At 39.0% G+C, this 19,085-nt stretch overlaps 1 protein-coding gene across 2 annotated transcripts; it reads right to left on the reverse strand.

Moving 5' to 3' along the window:
* Positions 1 to 630: 630 nt before the first annotated feature.
* Positions 631 to 18,716, reverse strand: LOC128474288 (ecto-ADP-ribosyltransferase 3-like). 2 transcript variants are annotated; one of them, XM_053456590.1, is made up of 7 exons: positions 18,673 to 18,716; positions 18,370 to 18,566; positions 13,058 to 13,152; positions 7,665 to 8,373; positions 4,590 to 4,622; positions 1,723 to 1,752; positions 631 to 846 (listed from the first exon to the last, which is right to left on the reverse strand). In XM_053456590.1, the coding sequence occupies exons 3-7, from the start codon at positions 13,124 to 13,126 to the stop codon at positions 740 to 742; spliced, it is 948 nt and encodes a 315-aa protein (XP_053312565.1). In that variant the 5' UTR covers positions 13,127 to 13,152; positions 18,370 to 18,566; positions 18,673 to 18,716; the 3' UTR covers positions 631 to 739. The 2 variants fall into 2 exon arrangements, with proteins under 2 accessions (XP_053312565.1, XP_053312564.1); XM_053456589.1 differs by lacking the exon at positions 18,673 to 18,716 and having other exon boundaries at positions 18,370 to 18,584.
* Positions 18,717 to 19,085: the final 369 nt, after the last annotated feature.

Genomic DNA, 19,085 nt, shown 5'->3' on the forward strand with positions numbered 1-19,085 from the left:
GAAATGCGGCTCCAATAACAGCTTACATTCAGTTTTATTTCATTACCTTGTAACTGTTTGCTTTCACATGTAAACTTTGTGACGGTATTACTGTGCATGTAAGCGCTCTCAGGACGATATATTCTTCGGGGCAGTTAAAACATGCAATTCGCAGCCAAATGAGTCAATGCCTTCAAATTCTCAGATGAATGCTTTTATTTTTATTTAAAAAAAAAATTTTAAAAAAAAACAGCATATGATATAAAAATAATTCACTTTAGCCGCACGTAGCGTGTTGGAACAGAGACGGAACCTCGTTAAACACATTTTAAACTGTAAGTAGTGTCAATGTGTTTACTGCCTTCTTTATATACAAGATATACAATTTTAGGTAATTAACTATGTAACAGTGGGTACAAAAAAACTTTAAAATCCATGGCCTTTTTTTTCCCCTGGCATTGGATTTAGAATACGGCCATTTCTGGTATGACAACGTGACATATGGTAGGAGGTTTAGACTTCCGGGAGTTCAGATAGCAAGGGACTTGTAAACGTGATTGGTTTGATGATTCCATAGCCAAAGAGTTCAAGAATTCCATCAAGACATGATGATGATGCTGACCCCTCAGCCAATTAGCTGGACGGGAATTGTTAATGGCAATGATGGAAGAACGTCCAAATTCGGAATGCTATATGAGATTGAAGGAGCCACAAATCCCATCCGGTGCAATTCACAATGCAGTAGTAGTACATGTTGCGCTTAGAAGGAGCACACGAGTTTTGAGAAAGCCTCGGCGATAACCAAAATGAATCCGCAGAAGATGTAAGGGATCGCACCGCCACAGAGCAGGAAACCTCTTCTTGGACCTATAAAACAAATATTGACAGTGTTTCATTCCAGAATCTGGGGCATGCCGTGTATACGTGACAACTGCCCTAACTATTTACTTCCAGATCTCTGCGTACGCTAGTCAGACATCTTACAATACAAGTGGGAGCCAAGTGGAATCCTTTGAGAAATATTTGGCTATGAAGTCCTGCATTAAGAAACAACTGACTGATCCTTACAAGCAATGAGATCTATTCACTAAGCTGGAAGTGCTTGCGAGCTGCCAAAAAAATGCACGTTTGCAACAGCAATAAGCAGTTGCAAGAAATCCCCTAGATTTACTTTTATTACCCCAAAACCCACTGTGCACGGGGTGAGGTATGATTGGGCCATTGTCTTCACCTGGGTTGATCGGGTTCCTGATGACCTTTGTTCAGGTATTTATTTGTTTACGTTTAATCGTATAGTGGGAAGCATCATTTTTGTTTTAGGTGAGTAAATAAAAGTTCACATAGAACTTGCATACCCTCGTCTGAAACTTGCAAAACCTTAGCTGCATGCCCTCCCAATCAACCTGGAAATTGGTAAAGATGTTCTGTGAGTGTTAGTATGTGAAAGCCTCCAACTTCAGTGCAGTCTTGTCAGCAAATTAACCCTTAATTCTACTGACACTCGACTAGAGCGTGGCTGTTACATTTTGTACATACATTCTAATCTAAGGGAATTCACTTAGACTTGTCTGATTGTTCCATGCCATTGTATGCTTAGGACCACAAAGGCGAAGAGAGGAGTGTTTTAATTCTTTAACACATTCCCAATTGACCCAGACTCAAATTAAGGAAAGTTAAACAGCCAATAAAACTCTGCAAAACTCTGAACGATGCTTAGATAGATTACAATGGGATTCATTTTACCTGAACCATTGAAGATTTTCTGGTCATAGTCTGCAAAAGAAAAATAGATTTGTTAGTACGGCAATAATAAAACAAATTACAGATATTCATTTAAGGGTCCAAATAACATCATCCTCTAAATAAATTCTGCCAATTGCGTGGCAGTAAATGCGTATAGTTTATGTGACATAATGAGTCTTCCTGACCTCGAAAAACAAGTTTGTTAAAAAAAAAATACGCTGGTGCATCCATTTACAATGTTTGAGTTATTATTATTAAATCAGGAAGTAGAAACTATAAAAAATGACCAGACAAGAGATCCATGCTACTAAAGTTACAACGGCACCATTGCCACATTCACTATAAAGTTAAAGAGGGCTATTTTTTTGTTTTAGATTTGTGGTTAACAGTAGAAAATGTAGCATTATCTAAACACTCCTTGCCCTAATATTACCGTATTGGCTCGAATATAGGCCGCACTTTTTTCCCCCACTTTAAGTCTTTAAAGTGGGGGTGAGGCCTATATTCGGGGTCTAGCGCCCGACGCCCGGGACATGCAGTCCCGGGCGTCGGGCGCTAGACCCCGAATATAGGCCTCACCCCCACTTTAAAGACTTAAAGTGGGGGAAAAAAGTGCGGCCTATATTCGGGCAGGCAGCGGGGTTAGGATACAGATCCCCCGCAGCGGTGCAGGGGACCCGCATCCTACTCTCCGATACGCTCAGACAGCCTCCCCTGCCAGCACTTCTCACGGGGGGGGGGGGTGCCGGCACGGGAGGTTGTCTAAGCGCATCGTGCGGACGGTCACCGGCTGACCGTCCGCACGATGCGTTTTACCTCTGCCCCCAAGACTTACCAGAGAAGACTCTGGTGCTGGCACCGGAAGTTGTATACGCGTATTGCGTAGATGTCCCCCGCCGGCCCCGCAAGACACCCGGGAGTCTGCTCTGGTAAGTCGGGGGGGGGGCATAGTGGCAGCATATCTCGGGGAGGGGGAGGAGGAGGACAGTGGCAGCATATCTCGGGGGGGACGAGGAGGACAGTGGCAGCATATCTCGGGGGGGGAGGAGGAAGACAGTGGCAGCATATCTCGGGGTGGGGGGAGGAGGACAGTGGCAGCATATCTCGGGGTGGGGGGAGGAGGACAGTGGCAGCATATCTCGGGGGGGGAGACAGAGTGGCAGCATGTTTTTTTGGTGCTTTTTTAAAGAAAAAAACTTTTTCTTTAAAAAAGCACTTTTAGGGTGCGACCTATATACGGGGGCGGCCTATATCCGAGCCAATACGGTATTTCCCTTCTCCTCAACCCATCCTTACAGCCAGGGCTGGACTGGGGATGATGCGGTGGCCTTGGCACTTTAAGGCCGGCTGCCACAGTGTTGTTACATTCACATTATGCGCCGCTGGGCAGGATAGTGATAATAAACATTTTGCTAAATGGAGCTTTTGGTAACTTTCCTGATTCATGATATCTATAGCTGTTCTACTGGGGCAGTTTGTCAGTTTGACTTTATAATTCATTTTGCTGATTTGGACTTTTTTTTTTTGCAATTTTTCACATATTTTTGCACATTTTTATTGTCAGATCTTTATATTTAGGTTCGAGAAAGCAGATGGTACCCACTGTTTTCTCCTTGTTTATTTTATTCATGCCATTGCTTAGAATCATTTGGGCTACACTGTTATTTACCTTTTTATTTATATATACTAATAACATTATAGATACATCTTAAAATGTATCTGAGATAGTAAAAATGATACTTTAATACATTGTTGAGGCATTTTATCTCCATCATCAGACCAAAATGAATGTTATGTTCGGTTGGATCATCCCTGGAGGGCAAACCCGATCACCTACTATAGATACATAGAGGATCTGTTCCTTATCCGGAGGGGCAATGAAGAAAGCCTAAACTAATGTTGTGTCAAATTAAACACAGACTTCAGTACTGAGAGGGTTAATTGTTTAGAACTTGGGATAAAGGCCACTTAAACACAAAGATGTTTACCTAGGAAGATGGAGTACCTAAGAGTCAAGCAATAAGAATGATCAGGAATTGGACGGAGCAAAAAGCATGCGCTGAGCAACTTCAGATTCCAAAAGAGAGACTTTGTGAATTAAAAAAAAAAAGTATTTTGAAACTAGTAGAGTATTGCGACAGGATAAGAAGAAGGATGCAAGAGAGGACCCCCCTATTAAATATTTTCCATTTTAATAATGAAAACAATCTTTTCACAAAACATATTGATATGGATTGGCATATTTTACAGAAAGTTTGAAAGCCTTTTTTACCAACTAGGCCTAAGATTATTTTAGAGGAGCAACGAATAATAGGAGACACCGATGCATTTTTTAAGAAGGCGTCAACACAAGTGCCGCCATTTTGCCCTGAGGTGAAGCGGAAGTGTTCGGCAGAAGCGGTCGGCAGAGAAGGTAAGGAAACATTTAGAGAGCTTAAGAGAGAGAGAGAATGAGAGCAAGCGTAAAAGTGAGAGTGAGCGGGGGCACTAAATTTAGTTCCCAAATTAAAAATGCCCCCCAAATTTCATCTGAACCGAATGTACAGAGAACATAATTTGTTGCCTGAAAACAGATGGGCAAAAAACGTCTAGTCTCCAGTTGACGTGGATCAAAGGAGCAATGTTTTGCTCTATTCAGAGTTAGTGGCCACTGCCTACGATGTTTTGAGTCTTATTATCGCTTTTATAGACATATTGCACTATTTATATATATATATTTCTTTTGTATTTTCATGTTTTACTAGAGGAATCTTTGTGAGGCCGGATATTGTGATTAATGGCGCAGTGCACACATCCAAATTTTAACAATCACGACAATGTTCCAAAACAAGTTTTCATTCAGCCACCTCGAATTAAAAGTTCTTTACCTGATCCGCAGAGAGGAGATTTTCGTTTTTCAGCTAAAAAAAAAAAAAAAAAAATATTTGTTACACGCAGTATTTAGTTAGACATTTCAAAAATACTGTTGAAAATATTCAGTTTCATTCTCAATCCCATTAAGTACCATTTAAGACCTCCCTATTTGTCTACAGGAGGTAACTGTTCTTTATAGACCCAAACTTGTTCTAGAAATGTGCAAGACTCATGTCTTAGTATTAGTGGCAACTCACAATGGAGTTCACCACCATTTTGCTTAGGAAGATGGATATAGTCGTATTGGTCCAATAGTCTTTAGTCAAAGGTGATTCCTTTTATGTGGCAGAAACATACATAGAGCTACCTAAGCTTTTGGGACCTCTGATGTGTCTTCTCTAGGTGGAGGTCCTGGAAACTTAGGTGACTTGACATGGTTTTCTGTTTTGGTCCAATAGAAGGTATCATCTAAAATAATACTAGTCATTTTACACAGAAAGCCACCATAAAAAAAGCACCTCACTGTAAATCCCTCTTCTAAAGAGGTCCTAAAGCCACACTAGCTTTGCTTTATAGAGTGCATAGGTAATGCGAGGAGGTTTCTTTAAACTCATCTTACTATAGGGTCACCATATTGACGATGTTTTCCAAGACATAAATAATGTAAAGTGCTGCCCCCTGCAGGAGGTGGGATGTATAACTGAGAAACTGATTTGCTTTCATGAGTTTATACATCCCACATACTGCAGGGGGCAGCACTTTATCCGTGCTGGTCAACAATATGGAAAATGTATATGTGTCCTGAAAAACATGGCGGCTGTGGCCATCTCTATCTTACTGTTGCATTACTTTATTAAGTATAAACAGAAATAAACCTGTTTAGTTTGATACAGAAACATTGCGTGACTATTCAACAGTCAACTGGAAACCAGAGACAGGAGACTCAATGAGGGGTTTATTCTGTGAAATAGATGTGTGGTCACCCTAAACTTTGCCCTTCTTCCAGAAGAAGCTCACTAGGAAAGACCCTTAAAATGCATAATGATGTCAGGGAGTTTTAATCACCTGAAAACTCATAGTTACATAATAAATAGCTTCAGCCTATCCAAGATATCACTTGGTCCCGAAAAAAATAAGCTACTGCCTTTTATATTACAATGTATGGTATATACCCCTGAATTTGCCAAAAAATCCAGTTTATTCTTAAAATCCTCCATAGTAATAATCTCCATGGCAACTTTACAGCTCTTTACAGTCTTTTTCTTCGGGTGAGGTGATGTCGAGGAGTCTCCGGGGGAACGGATGGCAAGGAGTCTCCGGGGGAAGTGATGGCGAGGAGTCTCCGGGTGATGTTTGGGCACGCCCACTCCATGCCCATGCCCCCTCATTAAGCCACTCCCCCGCCAACATACCTTGCAGGCAGCTTGGAATCGCAAATATAATTTGCCATGTTACCCTATACACTGCAGATTATTACCCACACACCCTGTACACTGCAGATTATTACCCACACACCCTGTACACTGCAGATTATTACCCACACACCCTGTACACTGCAGATTATTACCCACACATCCATCATATTAAAACTAGCGTTAAATAACCTTTTTTTTTTTCCTTAGCGGTATTCATTATTTTTATTATTATTTCCATTTTTTTTAATTTTTTTTTACCCTTTGAGTGCTAGTGGTCAGGAGACATTTTTCCATTGGAGGTCGGACCATTTTTTTTGGTTTAGCTGGTTAGATTTATGTATGTATATATACATAAATATATATATACATAAATATATATAATATAATATGGATATATATATAAGCAGTTAACACCTTACTTAGGGAAGCAAATGTATATTTAAATAAATTAATGTTTTTTATTGGGAAGAAGGGGTTTTAGGAGGGAGTGACAATAACCGATCCCTGCATGGATCAGGCATTTTACGAGCATGCTACCCAGCTGATCTCACAATAAATCCACTTAGTGTCTTGTTAAAATTTTAACACGGCGCAGTGATACAGTGAGAGGCTGCTTGCTCCATGGGCTGATTGCTGCTAGTAGATCCTTAGTAGACTTGTGCATTCATTTTCGGGCAAACATGAAAACGAACACGTGCGTTTTCGTTGTTCAGCCCGAATACCGAACATACGAACATGGCGGCAGCAAAACGTATATGAAGACAAAGACACACAACATGAAGAATCTTCATGATCGTCTTCGTTTACTAATCTCCCTGCTCCCTTCCCCATCTAGCCTACTTCATCTACGCAGCATTGCAGGGGTTAACGGGAGTGGAAATCCGTAGGTTCGCCGCCAGGAGTTAAAGGGCCGTGCAAACGACTTATTGGTTGCCTGGAGAGGCTTCCTCTGGCATCAACCAATTGGCGACCAATAGACACGCACAGCCCTTTAACTCCTGAGGGGGAACTTGGCCTGTCTCCCCGCTCCAAGAGTTAAAGGTCCGTACGAGCGACTCTATTGGTCGTTTGTACGGACCAATAACTTTTGGAGCCAAGTTGCGACATTGGTGCACTTCATTGGCAGAGGAGGCCCATGCTGTCGACCAATAGAGTTGCTCGTACGGACATTTAAAATCCTGGAGTCAAAGCTGCTGCATAGTGCGTACCGTGTTAACCCCATATTAACCCCTTCTACAAAAAAACAAAGAAAAAAAATGAACACGAAGAATGAACACGAATATTCGCCCGAACCGAACACAGGAACAGGCGAATATTCGTGGAATATGAAGATTTTTTCCCCACGACAGAGAACACGACGAGTCTAATCCTTAGTTATTTTTAATCCATTAACATATTTTTTTCAGAGATTTTTTTTATATATATAAAATATATAGATATATAGATAAACCATCATTAGGAAAAAATGTAAAAAGGGAAAAACATTTTTTAAAAGTATTCATGGATGGGGATGGGGAATATGGTGCTTGTGTTAATGGGCCAACAAAAATCCATACTTTTGTTAAAAATGAAGATATTTTAGTTATTTTATCGTTTGTTTATATCCATTTACCAAGGCCAATGTTGGCACACAATAGGCCAGGACGATAATAATAATAATAATAATTCACATACCTCCCAAGTATGCACAGTTAAAGTAGCTGCACTGTAGACCGGAGCTGATGACGTATTGAATTCCTTCGATGGTTCCCACGTAAAAAAACGTCTCGGAAATGGGAATGATGATCTCCGAGGGTTCATTGTAGTATATACCGAAGCAGTCTGTTTTATAACCAAAATACGAGGTTAGGATGTGTGTCGAAACCTTCATTTTCTCTCTTGTGGACCTTAAAAAATGTCCATAACGGAAAACAAACGATGTATTCTCTGGGACGTTATCCTTCGTTAAGACGCGGATCTTTTCCTTCTGCTTTACTGGGTATGTCTGTAATCCCCTCGTTAGGTAAAAGTGGAGAGACTTGTAATGAAAATTCTTCATGTATTCATCCCTGGATACCCCGGCTACGCTTACGTTGGCGTTAAATTGCTGTCGAACCTTTTGGACGTCGGGGTCTTGCATGGTGTACAATATTAGAGCGATTGAATATTCATCTTTAAACATAACAGGGCATAGAGGGAAATTGTAATCGTAATAAAAGGATAGTGTAAGGTTTCTCCATTTTTCTTCCGCCTTATCCCATGCTTCACGGAACTGTGGATTTTGAGATTTCTCTTCTTTGAGCAGATTGGGCATGATTTCAGTTTCCAGATTTTCCGAACAACTTATGTACTGGTCATCAAAAATGTTCTGCTGCAGGGGAAGATCCCACTTTTGGCTCCTTAACTGCAAGAATGTCAATGACACGATATAAGTGACCACTAAAGAGTAATATTAGCCATTAAACCTTTATCTAAAACCTTTGGAAGACTGTATATAGATATACATACACTTCTATATACTCTATAGATTCTGTAGTTTAACGTTGATAAATGTAAAATAGTGCACTTGTGACATAAAAATCCAAATATAGCGTCGGGGGTACTGTTTTGTCAGCAACAAGAGAAGAGAGTAATTATTTCTAAAGGACTTCAAGGTAAGCAGGCGATGCAACAAAGCATCGAAAAAAGTCAGCAGGGTGCTTGGTTGTATAGCGAGGGCTAGAAGCTCACTTAGGGTTTGAGTGTTTATATTAGGAAAAGAGGGCAGACTAGATGGACCAAAGGTTTCTTAGCTGTGTAAAAATTCTATGTGACACCACTTTGCGTCTGTGATGGCGCTACAGCCTTGCAGACACAGATTGGTGCAGCTATGGACTCACTGTGTGTTTCCTTGGCTTGGGCTCTCTCAGTGATACTCCGCTCACTCATGCTCATACCTGAAAATCGCCACTTCTCTGGGTCACCACCTGAAAACTCTGGGTCGTGGGAACGCGTTCTGACGCCCATTACCCCCTTATACAGCAGCATTAGAGACGCCCACTGAGGTCAGCGGGACTGCCCACTTATAGCAAAGGGACCGCCCATCGATGGCAACCGGACCACCCACCGACGGAAGCAGGACTTCTTGCCTGCATCCAGAAAGGGTTGCTCCGGGTAGCCGGAGCCATTAAGTTCCCAGGTGTGCCCGTGCTGTCTGTATGCTCTGTACAGCTCATCCAGCAAGGGTTGCTCCAGGTAGCCGGAGCCATTATGTTACCAGGTATGCCCGTGCTGTCTGTATGCTCTGTACAGCTCAGGCCACACATAAGGTCCTTTCCTACTTGTCCTCCAGTATCTGAAACTGATGGGCTTTGAGGGAAGGAGCTACCACTGAGACACCAGGAGGGAGGAACAGGCACCTCACCGCTCAACGCAGATGTAAACTTGATTGGGACATCTACCGTCATAAATAATCAAATCCTTGATATATATATATATATATATATATATACTGTATCACGGGAGCGGCCATCTTGCAGGCCTTGCATATATACTCATCCCTATTCCTTACCTTTTTTTTACGCTATATGGGAACTGGCTATATACTATTTTTATGAAGATATTGTCGCCTTTTGCCACATATATCCAATTATCTCCCAAAGAGATCACACTAATTGATGAAACAAAGCAGAAGCCGTACCTATGGAAATGATATGTAATTATGCTAAAAGTTGTGTAGGTAATCGTACACCGTCACAATGATCTTATATAGATTTAAAAAGCTCTCATATTTCCAAAATCAAGAAACCAAGTTGTGACATGATCACTCTGCTGGTTTGTATAAAATATATTAAACATTTATTTGTTAAATTATTTATAATTTTACATTGTTCGGCTAATAAATAACACCTTTAGATGTGACAATAAGGCAATAAGATCACTTTCCTTTTTAAGGATATTTTAAGAAGAACAATATGGCAGGAATTCCCGTAACTGGGGCGAACTGAGCTGGGGCACCCAGCGGCGGACTGGACTCGAAGTACCGGATGTCACCGGATAACGGCCAACGAAAAAGTATGATGCTATGGTGGGGCCTATTACAGGCACAGCCAAGTGGAGGCCCACATTGTGCTTTTGTCTGTGGGGCCAAGTGGGGGCCCACATCATACTTTTGTATAAGGGCATGGACAGTGTCAGTCCATACCTGCTTAGAGTCCAATAGGAGTTGCTGAAATTTCCCAAGGTGCTTTTCCATTTTTATAATGTGCAAGGGGTGAAACCAAGTGTCAAAAGGCAAGAACAAAAAATACTTTCCTTTTTCTTTGATCGGATTTATAGCTGCAGCCCTATAAACACTCTCCACGGAATGTTGAAAGGAATATACAAATTGACTTCTGTCTAGGGGCGCTTCAAAACACACGATAACGAATCACTCATAAAAAATAAAGCAAAAATAAAAAAGAAAAAAATAAATAGTGTGATACAGTAAAAAAAAGTTCTGGAATTTTCGCACAATACTTCAACAGTTGCACTCACAATGTATATAGATCTTTAGCGCGTGTATCAACCACCCTTCGGTATGTTTACTGGTTCCTTAACCTCGCGTGCATGGAAGAAAAGAAAGATCCAATAGGGTAATATCTTTAAAACCACTATTTTACGCGGTGAAGTAATGCACTCACGTTTAGATGGAAGATATCAAGCACATCTGGTAGGTTTTCCTGAATTGGTGGTGTCTGGATGGAGTTTCTGGTGCAGCTTTGCTGAACTTCAGGCTCCGCTGAGTTCCAAAAGGTTGTTGCTTTAGTATTCCGTTGTGTGGGTAAAGTGCAAGTGCTTGTGTGAATTAAATTGCTATTGAGTATTATTATTAAGAGTGTAGTGGGTGGTGTATATTCAGCAGTTGATCAGCTGATTCTATGTGTAGAGGATTGTTTACTTTGGACTTTACTTGGCTGTTTTTATTACTTCATTATTTTCTTATCTTGGAATATATTTTTATACTGCTTTTATTAATTGATTTCGGACAGACTTGCCAAACACTTATATAGTGTGGTCTGCCGAAACAATCCTCTACGCGTTTCGCCGGTAGCGGGCTTCCTCAGGAGGTACCTCCTGAGGAAGCCCGCTACCGGCGAAACGCGTAGAGGATTGTTTACTTTGGACTTTACTTGGCTGTTTTTATTACTTCATTATTTTCTTATCTTGGAATATATTTTTATACTGTTTTTATTAATTGATTTCCGACAGACTTGCCAAATAGTGTGGTCTGCCGATCAATGTTCTGTAAGGGCTAAGTCCCGGATTAAATTATTTATTTATTTATTTTTCAATATATTTATTGGTCTCTTATATTGATCATTATACACATAGAATCAGCTGATCAACTGCTGAATATACACCACCCACTACACTCTTAATAATAATTTGGCCTCCAGTATCATCTATATGCAGATGATACCCAAATCTACCTATCTTCTCCTGATCTCTCTCCATCTCTCCAGCTGCTTGTCTGCTATTTTTTCATGGATGTCACAACACTACCTGAAACGTAATCTTTCTAAAACGGAACTCATTATCCTCCCTCCCTCCATCTCCACTCCACTACCTGAATTCTCTATCACCATTAACAACACGACTATCTCTCCTACTAACCAGGCCCGATGCCTTGGGGTCATCCTTGACTCAAACCTCTCCTTCATCCCTCACATTCAGTCCCTCGCCAGATCCTGCCGCCTGCACCTAAAAAACATCTCTCGTATCCGCCCATTCCTCACCCAAGAATCCACAAAAACTCTGGTTCATTCACTTATCATTTCCCGTCTTGACTACTGCAACACTCTTCTGGTTGGCATTCCACTGCCTCGACTCTCTCCTCTACAGTCTATCCTAAATGCCGCTGCTAGGCTCATCTTCCTTGCACCTCGCTCCTCTTCTGCTTCCCCCCTCTGTGAAACCCTCCACTGGCTCCCGATTACCTTTAGAATTAAATTTAAGATCCTGGTACTGACATATAAGGCCATCCACAATACTGCTCCTCCGTACATTTCTGACCTCATTAGCAAATACTCTCCTACTCGATCCCTACGTTCCTCCCATGGGCTAAGGCTCTCCTCCTCACTCATCACCTCTTCCTTTTCCCGTCTACAAGATTTCACTCGAGCTGCCCCATATCTCTGGAATCTACTCCCAAGGAACTTTCAGAATTCACCCTCCCTCCCGACATTCAAGAAACATCTAAAAACCCACTTCTTCAGAGAAGCATACCATCTTAGCTGCTAGAACCTCCTTGTCATCGATACAACCACCACACTACCTCTCACCCTTTCTCTATGCCTTATGTTTATCACCCCATTTTCCCTCTAGATTGTAAGCTTGCGAGCCAAGCCTCTCCACCTAATGTATCGGTTTGTCTTAGTCTGTCAATTCTTGTCTTGTCATATCCCTTGAATTTATGTATTGTATTAAGTGCTGCGTAAACTGTTGGCGCTATATAAATAAAAGATAATAATAATAATAATACTCAATAGCAATTTAATTCACACAAGCACTTGCACTTTACAAGAAACCCACACACCGGAATACTAAAGCAACAACCTTTTGGAACTCAGCGGAACCTGAAGTTCAGCAAAGCTGCACCAGGAACTCCATCCAGACACCACCAATTCAGGAAAACCTACCAGATGTGCTTGATATCTTCCATCTAAACGTGAGTGCATTACTTCACCGCGTAAAATAGTGGTTTTAAAGATATTACCCTATTGGATCTTTCTTTTCTTCCATGCACGCGAGGTTAAGGAACCAGTAAACATACCGAAGGGTGGTTGATACACGCGCTAAAGATCTATATACATTGTGAGTGCAACTGTTGAAGCATTGTGCGAAAATTCCAGAACTTTTTTTTACTGTATCACACTATTTATTTTTTTCTTTTTTATTTGTGCTTTATTTTTTTATGAGTGATTCGTTATCGTGTGTTTTGAAGCGCCCCTAGACAGAAGTCAATTTGTATATGCTTTTCCATTTTTACCAAAGATACTGAACCCTATTATGGTAATAATAATAACAATAATAATAATAAAATTATTTTATTTAGGACATCACAGTACCTGTGTAATCCCCTGCAGTATAATCAGAGTTGGAAAGGTGAGACGCAGCATTAGGGTTCGGTCTTCCATCACTCACACTTCATCCAAGTTGTGCCCTGTGGAAATATTTTGCTATTACATGTTGTTTTTACACTATTATCGCAAGCATTTATACATAACTGATTGGATGAACCTTTGTTTCAGAATGGAAACAAATAATGTAAACAAATGTCAATAACAATAAGGGATCAAACCCCAAGCAAATGGATGGGGGATATGGTGCTTGTGTTAATGAGCCAACTAAAATCCATACTTTTGTTAAAAATGAAGATATTTTAGTTAATTTATCGTTTGTTTATATCCGTTTACCTTGGCCAAGTGGACAACACCTGAGAAAGAGTTTTGTTTTTTAGTTTATTTTTTGACTTTTATTTATTTATTATTATTATTTCTCCTTATAGTTATTGTAGTTTTATATACTATATTTTACATTATATAGAATATTGTGGTGATTTTTACAATAAATGGAGCACCTTAATATATGTATATTGGTGCTTATGCACTTAACAGCATTGATGTATTTTTTTCTGATATATACTGTACCTCCATTGTGGTTTTTTATTTGTTTATTTTTTATAATATATGTATTGAATACATTTCTATAAATATATTGTGGCAATGAGTAATTTTGTGTCTTTTTGTGTATCTGATTCCTTTCAGTGTAATGTTACTGCAGTCTAGCAGTTTAATTACCTTATTTATTAAATCTGGAAAATCTACTTTGTTTATTTTTCTTTCACCGTATATTTTATGTTTCGGAATGGAAAAAAAAATATGTCAAAAAAGCAATAAAGGAACAAACCCCAAGCATATGAATGATTGATATGATGCTAGTGGCAATGAGCCAACTACAATCTAAACCTTTTGCTTAAAATATAGATCTTATGCTAAAATCATAAAAGCAATTCAAATCCCAGAGCACAAATCCAGACTGCACAAATCCACGTATAAATCCAGCTCATCATCGCCCCACATGTGCAAATCAATGCAAGGTTAATACGATCGAAGGAAAGCTTCTTCCAATTGATGTTACTGCAGGTAATTGCTACAGCAGAAGCTCATTACATCCAGTGTGGGGTAGCCAGCACTACTGTTATGTTTGCTCATTAATCTTGTGCCTACTTTTTCAAGATGAAGAAACAAGTAAAAGTTTTAGACAAAGTTCTTTGAAATGTTACTATTTTTACATATAGTTTTATACTAAAGTTATGTATATTGCTTTCTGTACGTCAATCGCATTCCTGTACATCAGTTTTGAAGATATTTGTGCATTTTGTTCTATTCATTCTAATAAGGAAAAAGCAATAATCATTTAAGGGTTTGAAAATTCTTACTTTTATTCATGTTCTTCCTGCATCCCTTAACCCCTTAAGGACAATGGGTGGTCCCTAAACCCATTGAAAACAATGCATTTTGAGCCTGTACATGTACAGGCTTTGTCATTAATGGGTTAAAAACATCAGTTGGGACAACGTTACATGCCTTTAACTTAAACGGAATACAGTTTAGAGAAAATGAAATGTTTTATTTAGATGTTGCTCTTGTCATTAACGCTGCAAAAGGCACTCTAGAAATTAACTTAATTCTTCTGAATAATGAATAATATGATTGTACCTGCTCCCGACATGAGAAATGAGAAGATGAGTAATGACGATGCGTCCTGCGGAGAAGAGCTAATATTGGTGGTATTGTTAATTCAGCAGAAGACATATATTGGATTTACCAGTTTAAAATGTATTTTTCTGTAAATTAGAACAGTTGTAAAACTGTAAAAATCTACCATTTAAAATTATAAAACAACATTAAATCTACCATTTAAAATTATAAAACAACATTAAAAAGATGTTGGATCTACCAGTTTAAAATGTATTCTTTGTACATTATAACAGTTTTAAATTGTAAAATCTACCATTTTAGATTATAAAACAACAACAAAAAAAAGATGTTGGATCTACCAGTTTAAAATGTATTTTTTTGTAAATTTCAAAACTGTAAAATCTACCTTTTAAAACTGTAAAACAACATGAAAAAAATATGTTGGAGTTACCAGTTTAAAATGTTTTTTTTTTTGTAAATTACAACAGTTTTAAATTGTACAATTTACTGTTAAAAACTGTAAAGTTGTTTACATTTTTTATGTATTTTTTACAGATTTATTCTGCAACCAGTTTTTTTCAGTAAAATTAACAGGTTTTTTTCTTTTTTTTTTTTACAGTGCAGATGACGTGGCTCTTTACCCCATGTTGAATGAATATATTTGTTTTGCAGCTGATAATATGTATCAAACAATACAGTTAAGTTCTAAAAAGAATGTAAGTAAAATGATATGATTGGCTAGGAAGCCACCTCTTTGGAAGAGACCGAGACAATAAATGGGTATCGCTTAGTCAGTCCTAATCAATACCCATTAGAAGTCACCAGAAGGGGTTAAAAGGTTTATCCAAATATCACAGAGGAAATCCTACACGAATGCCAGCTCCTTAAAGTAAGAATGATGTAAATTAATATATAAATAGGTGGTTCTCAGCAGAATGGCCATTGTTATTTTTCCAGGAAGGGTGGCAAATGCTCCGAGAAAAAAACCCATTAAAATGAGACAATAACAGCCCTTTCCTTCTTAATGGTTATTTCAAGAAAAACAATACGACGGGTCATTCCCCCACCAGGGCAAATCGCCCTGGGGGTAAATAGCATAATGCCTATTGAGTTGGGAATACGGAATGATAATTTTAACCCTCTGAAGACGGGAGTGGATGTGATACATTTGTCTGTGGAGCCAGTTCAGCTCTGAGTTAATGGCATGGATCGCTCAGAGAATCTCCCCAGCCGGAGGTATAGCTAGTTGTATTACCCTGCAGAACTACTTTGGATGTCTGTTTGCGCCCCGACACGTTCTACCCTAGCTTCGGGGGACCCTATCAGCACCCATCCAAACAATGGTTCTAGACAAGCCCATGCGCCATCTTCAAGCAGCTTGAAGACTGGAGTCATATAGACCTTCTAGTACTGTCAAAAAAATTTTATTTCTTACCACTATCACTATGTTTAGTGATTCAGAAAATGGAACATTGAAAAAAAAGAGAATTTTACCATAAAAATTAACTACATATCATATAAACATCGCCAAAGCAAATGGGTGGAATGGTTGGCAGCTCATTGACAGACAGAGCTTTCAGTTGGAGAGAATCAGGCGCTCGTCGTCGTCGTTCTAGTGTGGGGTGTTGGAAAATGAATACGTATTTCAGTATACTTGCTCAGGAAGATACCAGAAAATATCGGAAACTCGATATAATAAAACGGAACTAAACTAAAACACAGAAAACCCCTGGCAAATCGCTATTCACTATGAAGCGATAATAAGTACAAGAGATAGAGTTAAAAACTTAAGATCCTCGTAGACGCACTCATGGAAAAACAACCGAAAGTGAAACAAAGTAATAACTTACGGTTTCGCTTAAAAGGATAGAATGTGCGTAAAACTAAGTGGCTATTATTCCAATTTTCTCGATTTCCCAACAAATCGACCTATAACCCTGGGTGAGATCTCACCCGCATATCTTGTATTTAGTATCACTGAATAATAATTTGTAAGGGACTTTCTGCATTTAAATTTAGTCTCATTAAAATAAAGTTTTAAAATAAAGAATTTTTGCTTCTTCTCCAGTATCTTAGTTCTCATTTTACGTATATACGTTGTTTTGTGGCAGTGGTCCTTAATACATCTCTTGAGAAGAAATACCAAAGTAAACAAAGTATCCCAAAGTAAACAAAGCCCATTTCCTTACATCTGTCTCAATGGCTCGTCGCCCCAGAACAAAATGTTTGGAACTCACTGTATCTTCCCACATCCATTCTAATTACAGTAACAATGATTTTATCCTTCTGTTTATTTAGATAGTCCTAAATTGGACGTTGGGAAGTTTGAACGTATCTATACGATATGCCTCTCCTAACAGCGTGTGGCCGGGGGAGCTGTAGGTTTTGGGGGTCTCATTACGAACGAGTTTAATTATACCAAAAAAAGGAACTCAGTATTCCTTGTTTGTCCATTAAAAAATACAAATTTGTTGTTTCATGTAAAACGGAACTAAACTAAAACACAGAAAACCCCTGGCAAATCGCTATTCACTATGAAGCGATAATAAGTACAAGAGATAGAGTTAAAAACTTAAGATCCTCGTAGACGCACTCATGGAAAAACAACCGAAAGTGAAACAAAGTAATAACTTACGGTTTCGCTTAAAAGGATAGAATGTGCGTAAAACTAAGTGGCTATTATTCCAATTTTCTCGATTTCCCAACAAATCGACCTATAACCCTGGGTGAGATCTCACCCGCATATCTTGTATTTAGTATCACTGAATAATAATTTGTAAGGGACTTTCTGCATTTAAATTTAGTCTCATTAAAATAAAGTTTTAAAATAAAGAATTTTTGCTTCTTCTCCAGTATCTTAGTTCTCATTTTACGTATATACGTTGTTTTGTGGCAGTGGTCCTTAATACATCTCTTGAGAAGAAATACCAAAGTAAACAAAGTATCCCAAAGTAAACAAAGCCCATTTCCTTACATCTGTCTCAATGGCTCGTCGCCCCAGAACAAAATGTTTGGAACTCACTGTATCTTCCCACATCCATTCTAATTACAGTAACAATGATTTTATCCTTCTGTTTATTTAGATAGTCCTAAATTGGACGTTGGGAAGTTTGAACGTATCTATACGATATGCCTCTCCTAACAGCGTGTGGCCGGGGGAGCTGTAGGTTTTGGGGGTCTCATTACGAACGAGTTTAATTATACCAAAAAAAGGAACTCAGTATTCCTTGTTTGTCCATTAAAAAATACAAATTTGTTGTTTCATGGGGCCACATTCTATACTGGAAAAAAAGTCCTAATTGTACGTTGACTCAACTTACAGCAATAGCAGACTTGGATATAATTCATATTACCTTTCCATTACTATAGTAACTCTGCCCCATGTTCCCTTCTATTTAAATATTCTGATTGTGTCATTATGGGCATATTCTGTAGAGCAGCAATTTCCACCACACTGGACCAGATTGTCCAAGCCTTTTCTTTTATACTTTTCAAATAGCTGCCCAAACGCTGCTAATTGCTCATACGATTAAGTACGTCATCATCTGTTTATGTCAAAAAAACTCAACTTACATCATTCCGTCTTTTTCTGGAACGCAGTGTAATTGTGAAGACCATCTTTATATTAAAGCGCCGTTACAATGTAGCGTGGGCTTATAAAAAAAGACGCTTCTTACCTCTTTTTTCGAGAAGAGACCTTCAGGTTTCCTTTTCTCAGCCTCTCTTTTAACCAAGTGACTCGCCCAGCTTCACAGAATATGATGTAGAGGAAGAGAGGGTTGGCAATTCCTAATGTTTTCTTCCAGCTCCGCACACTATCTTAAGATCCAAAACAGGAAATCTGAACTATGATGTCCAACTTCCTTAACATAACCTGAAATAACAAATTGAAAAAAGCGTAGAATTAAAAAATGCAATTTTCCCAGGGTGTATCCGCAAGATATCTTTATTTCTTAATGAAGCAGACGTATACTTCATACCCTTGGTATCCAACAGTGTTCTCCAGCTGCAGTGGAACTACAACTCCAGTAATGCTCTGCTGGTATTTCCAAAGGGGGAAAAAGGGGTGTGGCTAAGCAAGCATCATGGGAGTTGTAGTTTCACCACATCCGGAGCAACACCTGTTAGCTACCCTTCCAAGCTAATTATAATAATTGGTAAGATTTATGGCCCAATATAACTCAATAAATAATAATATTAATATTAATCATTAATAAACCTGATCCAATTATTGGGACTGTCTTTTATTTACTCCATTTACGAGGTCTGGAGTCCTGCGCCAGTTCATTAGCCCCATAATCTAACAATTTGGAAACCAACAAAAGGGGAAGATCAGAGTGACAACAGGGTTTGTGTATAAAATATAGTTTTGGTGCAAAGTCAAAACGTTATA

This window comes from Spea bombifrons, chromosome 2 (assembly GCF_027358695.1).
Source record: "Spea bombifrons isolate aSpeBom1 chromosome 2, aSpeBom1.2.pri, whole genome shotgun sequence".
Classification (NCBI taxonomy): Eukaryota; Metazoa; Chordata; class Amphibia; order Anura; family Pelobatidae; genus Spea; species Spea bombifrons.